The sequence below is a fragment of the Asparagus officinalis genome, chromosome 1 (assembly GCF_001876935.1).
Source record: "Asparagus officinalis chromosome 1, Aspof.V1, whole genome shotgun sequence".
Taxonomy (NCBI): domain Eukaryota; kingdom Viridiplantae; phylum Streptophyta; class Magnoliopsida; order Asparagales; family Asparagaceae; genus Asparagus; species Asparagus officinalis.
Genome location: NC_033794.1, coordinates 33413378 through 33419377, shown reverse-complemented (window position 1 = coordinate 33419377; position 6000 = coordinate 33413378). Strand labels below are relative to the sequence as shown.

At 33.3% G+C, this 6000-nt stretch overlaps 1 protein-coding gene across 1 annotated transcript in view; it reads right to left on the bottom strand.

The window, feature by feature from the left end:
• LOC109822604 (putative ubiquitin-conjugating enzyme E2 38) overlaps nt 1–4769 on the bottom strand; it is an 11485-nt gene extending 6716 nt beyond the window's left edge. Inside the window, exons 1-4 of the mRNA XM_020388838.1 lie at nt 4611–4769; nt 4446–4506; nt 3673–3786; nt 3521–3584 (exon numbers count right to left, since the gene is read on the bottom strand). Coding sequence (XP_020244427.1) covers nt 3521–3584; nt 3673–3786; nt 4446–4506; nt 4611–4627 — 256 coding nt within the window. The 5' untranslated portion in view covers nt 4628–4769. The remainder of the gene's footprint in view (nt 1–3520; nt 3585–3672; nt 3787–4445; nt 4507–4610) is intronic.

Sequence of the window (6000 nt, the reverse complement as noted above, 5' to 3'; positions counted from 1 at the left end):
CTGGTTCGAGCTCGCCTGTCAAGGTTCGAGCTCGCCTGCATGGTGGAGGCCAGCCGTAGACAAGCTGGCGAGGAACTCGCCTGATTTGGTTAGAGCCAGCTGGGGCTAGCTGGCCTGGAGATCGCCTGAAGACCTAGGGTTTCCCTATAAAAGGGAAACCCTGTTCACAAGCAGAAGGTGAGCGGCAACCGCAGAGCGGAGCAGAGTGAGAGGCGACGAAGTTGAGCAGAGAGAGAGAGAGAGCTCCTTTCATCGTCTCCCCTATTTGGTTTTGAGCTCCGTTCCCTCTCCAATTTGTGAACACAAATTGTTCCTGTTCTCATTAAATTAGAGGATAAGGGGTTGGTGTTGAATTGGGGTTTCTTTGGGGTAATTAAGAGAGAGTATTTTGAGCGATGATTTTAGATTAAAATCACATGCTATTTGTTGAGAGATCTCAAGTTTGAGATACTCTCTCTTATTTGTAATTTCTTGTGATTAATAAGAAATTAATTGTGCCGCTCCCGTGAACATAGGCAAAATTACCGAACCACGTAAAAATTGGTTGTTTGTGTTTGTACCATTATTGTGATTGTGTTAGTCCTTCTCTCTCAGCATTTGTATTTGTTCCCGGGCATAAATCCCAACAAGTGGTATCAGAGTACAACACTACCAACAAATCCTAACTAAGGATATTTTCAGTGAAGTTATCACAGTGCTAAACTATAACCAAGAATAAAATATGTGGTTCTAAATGACAGGTGCTTTGCTTCCATTACAACTGCACATATTGCCAATTCTTAAATGTACTTTGGGCTTAATGAGCTAAGAAAGCATATGAAAATATACAATGCATACACACACACACATATTGTTTTTTTTTGGTGGGGAGTGGGGGGGTACATTAACAAAAAAACATTGTAAATATCGATAAGCTATAATCATATTACAGCGAAAGGGTAAATTCTGAGGGGATTATATGAAAGAGGCTCTACAAGTAGGGGAGGAAATAAACCAAACAATTAATAAATAGTTCGATAATTGTTCGAGTAAATATTCAGTCATATTCGATTTGGTAGTTCATGTAACACTAAACAAATGTTTTTTAGTATTCAAGTTTACTAACTAATAGAATTTAACCATATGTATATTCAATTCTTTTGCCTATCAAATATTCGTTTAAAATTTGATCACCTATTATTTGTATTATTGCACATATGATGTCATATTTTTAACGCACTTATCATTTCTATTTAAGTTTTATGCACTGATTTTAAGACTTAAATAATCTTAAATCTGTTTCTAATGAAAATTTTGATTTAAATATTTACACATCAATACATCATATATCATAAAGGAATAATTTTCATTTATGAATTTAAATACCATTTGAAAATCAAGTTTCTTTAGCAAAAAAATATGCTTTGATATTCGATAAATATTCATGAATATCGATAAATATTCGTGAATATTCATGAATATTTATTAAATACCAAGTATTCGAGTTCAAATTGGGAAAAATCCAGATACGAATATTAGAGTTCGCATTTGAATTCGATGAATTTAAACAAATACAAATAAGAACACCTTAGTATTCGATTTGATTCGATCGTTTACCACCCCTATGTACGAGTATGGGTCTGCTCTTCCACATCATTTTATAAAAGACATCTGGTTGGCCTATAGGACATCCAAGCACACAATTATACCTCTTACCATTAATCCAGACCTCTACTTTGGCTCTCTCTGAATAAACCCCTCACTATTTGCATTACTCATTAATCTCCTCAAAAACCAAGAACATACATAGACTACAATGTTTGTCTTGTTCTTTGTTCTCCTTTCCATGGCCAGTCATTCTTATGTAAATTGAATCAGATCTAGGTCGTCTGAACAAATAGGATATGAAACTAATTAAACAATAAACGTAGAACCCCAAACTCATGTTTATCCTCCTAATACAATACTCAGTAGCTACTTGTTTTCCCCCTGTGATATTATCACACTGCTGCCACTAGAAAAGGGTGCGGAAAAGATGAAAAGTGCAGAAATAAAATTGCAGTAAAAGGAAAACTAACTTTCCCTTTAATTTCTGTTAATAGAGCTCTTCTAGATGCATTCACATCAGGATTCTGTCAAGCTTAAAATGTAATTCCTGGTCACATAAATCTTTTATATAGACCTTTTCTGAGGTTTTGGTCCAACGACTCGAAAATATATCCTCTTGAGTGTTAAGGAAAGAAGTGCATACACTAACTAAACAGGCATGTAATTTTATTTTTTTCCCTAAATGTTATTTAGCTTAGCATTGAAATAATACTATGTGCATCTCGCGGCAAAGCAAAGCTAAAGTATTGAACATGCAATATGTATATATGTATCTACTTAATAAATGTGAAAATATTTTTAAGTTTGTCAAGTTACGTGCATTGAGTTCAAGACACTTCAAACTTTTTTTTTTTGACATGCCACAAACTCTGAGATTTGAAAACTGACGGATGCTATTTAGGTACCCCAACGACACTCCAAGCAATAGGACTATGAGACAATCAGCTTACTTTATGCAAGCAAAATATTGTTTGGTATGAAAAGGTTAAGATGGTTCCGTTTTCCCTTAATAAATATGATGGCACCCTTACCGAACTTCAAGAGAACTACAATTATCCTGAAATGAATTAAAATAGAGTGCAGATGTAGCAAATATGGACGATTAACAGGTTATAGCATGCAGACGATTCAAGACGAATAGTTTAACTACAATTAATATGTATTTGCTCTAAACTCTTAAAGCATATCATGACAAATTTTGCTTGATTAGGAAAAAAAATCAAAGAACTGACCTTAGAATCGAGCTAGGGTTTAGGAAATCGACAGCGAGCGGAGCTGAGGAACAGAGGTTTAGAGAAAGAGAGCGGTGGTCGCGATTAAAATAGAGTGCAGATGTAGCAAATATGGACGATTAACAGGTTATAGCATGCAGACGATTCAAGACCAAAGTTTGTTGGTGAAAACTCCATTGGCAGACATCCAAACTAAAATACATACCACTTGAACTTTGTAGGTATCTTACCCAAAAAGCGAGTGGAAAAAAGGAAAGTGTTTAATGACAAGTTTTAAAGAACTAATAGTTTAACTACAATTAATAACCTAGATTATGTCTTTGCTCTAAACTCTTAAAGCATATCATGAAAAATTCTGCTTGATTAGGAAAAATACCATACCAATAGCAGATTTCTTGTGTGCATTGAGGGTTTTGTAACAGAAATACCCCAAAACAGTGATTTTAGTTTTTTTTAACCATTCCACTGTGGGAAATCACAATCCACAGCATAAATATTTTAAGCAACATGTCCTGAGTGATAGTTTGATACATTATAGTTAAAATCCTATCAAAAGCACCTGAACCCAACAGTACTTACTGCAGATGTCTACTAATAAACACCAACAAATGCTGCCGAACAACAAAATGGTGCATATGTAGACAAAGTTTTTTCATTCTCATAACTTATCACATAACATTCAGCAAAGCACAAGTATTAACCTGGCAAGTCTTTCTCCAGTATTTGCCAGTCTTGCTGAATTTTCTTCATTGCAGTGTTTGATGGCTGTTATCTTAAAACATTAGGAAAACTGGAAAAGGCATAACAAATCAAAAGAACATAATAAGTTAAAATGAATTAATCATCTGTTTACCTTTGGAACTTCTTTGTAATTCATGGAAAAATGATGATCGGAGAAGTCAGTGACAACATCAAATTGTTTAAATGGTATACACCTTTTGTCCATAAGATCATTGGAACCTCCATCCTGCAATGATAACAATAACAATGTACTGCAAGAGTTAACAACTCTTTGTGAACTATATTAAACACCATCACAGAACTATAACTGATTTTGAAAGCCTCACATGTCATTCCAACTCACCAAAAATTAAGTTCCCAAGGACACCAACTTACGTGTCAAAGTCTCTTCCACTACACCAAAACTCCAAATTTGTGATGAGGGTCGAGTGTTATAATTTTACATTCTAATATGTCCATGAAGATTGGATGCTCTTTTTATGGGCTGAAACATGGACTCACATAACAGTATTTTCTTAAAATGTTCTTTTAACTTCATGGTTGCACCAATACTGCTCATATTATCATATCAAAGGTCCCCCTCACTGCCTCAAAACTCTGATAAATTTTATAAATCCAACTCACCAAAAATTGAATTTTGAAGGTTAGTAACTAAAATCCGCCCCTAACTCACAAGATACGAAAGATTGAGTAACACCACCAGAAACCCACAAGAAATATTGATAATTATATCCAAAAAACAAGGAAATCCTGAGCATTCTAAAGGTGGGTGGCAAAGATGCAAAAACATAAGTAAATAAATAAAAGCAGAGAAGAGAGAGAATACTTACATTGTGCTGCCTCTTAGATAGATAAATAAAAGCAGAGAAGAGAGAGAATACTTACATTGTGCTGCCTCTTAGATTGGTTCGATTTTGACGACGAGCTTCCACAGGAGTGATGATGACTGCAGAATTAAAGTAAATAAATAAAACAAGCAGAAATAATCAAAGAGAACAAAAAGGTTGTCAATTTTCTTAGTCTTTTTTTCCTGACATAAGATTAGCTCACTTTGGATTCACGTCCATGGATCCAGCAATGTAGGTTTCAGCGGCTAGGGTTTTGGGGATTGGAAATTGGGGAAGAAGATGCGATCATGCGAAAGAGGAGGCAGCCTTGAGATAGGGAGAGAGAGAGAGAGAGAATAAGTTGCCAAACTTTGAAAGAGTCCAAAATTCTCTCTCTTCCCTTTATATATATATATATATATATATGTATAAAGCTTACCACCTATGTGCACAAGAGTAGGCTTTTTGGTGAGGCCCCTCTCGTTTATTTGCTTTTAATTTCAATTGGGTTATTAGTTATTTATGTCAATATATTAGGATACTTTTCTCTTTGTTCATATGAAAAATTAATTTTTTTTTGTTATGTGATAGTGGTCCTCAACGAAGTAAATCATTTCATATCATATATTTATATATCATATCGTATCATATCATATCATATCATATCATATCATACTATCTTTAAAAGTGGGGGTTCTTGAAAAACTTTCATTGGTCAATTTTACCCCTAATCTTTTTCAATATTAACATTCTTATCCTAATTATAATTGGTTATCAACTAAAGCTACTAAATTAAAATTAAACTCCTGAATTAACGCTTTCTCCATTCAAACTAATCAATAAAAATTTGATCTAATTAGAATTGGTTGACAACTAAAGAGTATAAAGAAGCTTAAACTCCCGAATTAAACCTCCCTCCATTCAAAACCAATTAATAAAAAATTAATCTAATTATAATTAGTAAACAACTAAAGAGTAGAAAGAAGCTTAGAGCATATTAGCATTGTAAACATAATATGCATTGCACGTGTAAATATTAACCAATTGATTGATACCAAATTATGGAATTAATTAATTATCAACAAAAAATAATTAATTAAAGTATTTTTGTAGTAGTCCCTTAAACCTTTCATATTTTGATATTAGTCCGTCAAAGCATTGAAATTATTATTAGGTAACTCAATTATTAAGTTATTTGAAATTAGCAATTCAAATCAATGGTATAATTGGCAATTTGAGGGACTAATTTCCCGCTAATTTCTTTTTTTACTCTTGATTGGAGAAGCTGATATCAAAATAACTTTTGCGGATGTAATAGCTATTTCAATGATTTGATGAATTAGTTTTAAAATAATAAGAAATTGAGCAACCTAATAGTTCAATGTAGTTATCTTTGCAAACTTATGGAGATGTTTTCTTAAATGATGATAGATTTGCAAACATATATATATATATATATATCTGTTTACACATGAGTTACACACTTCTTATCACTAAGAGGTATATGTGTATATATCATATCACATGGCACAAATATAGTATGCAAATCATAAAAGATCAGTTACAAATTAAAGAAATGTTATGCTTAGCAAATGGATCATCCAGAAACTACA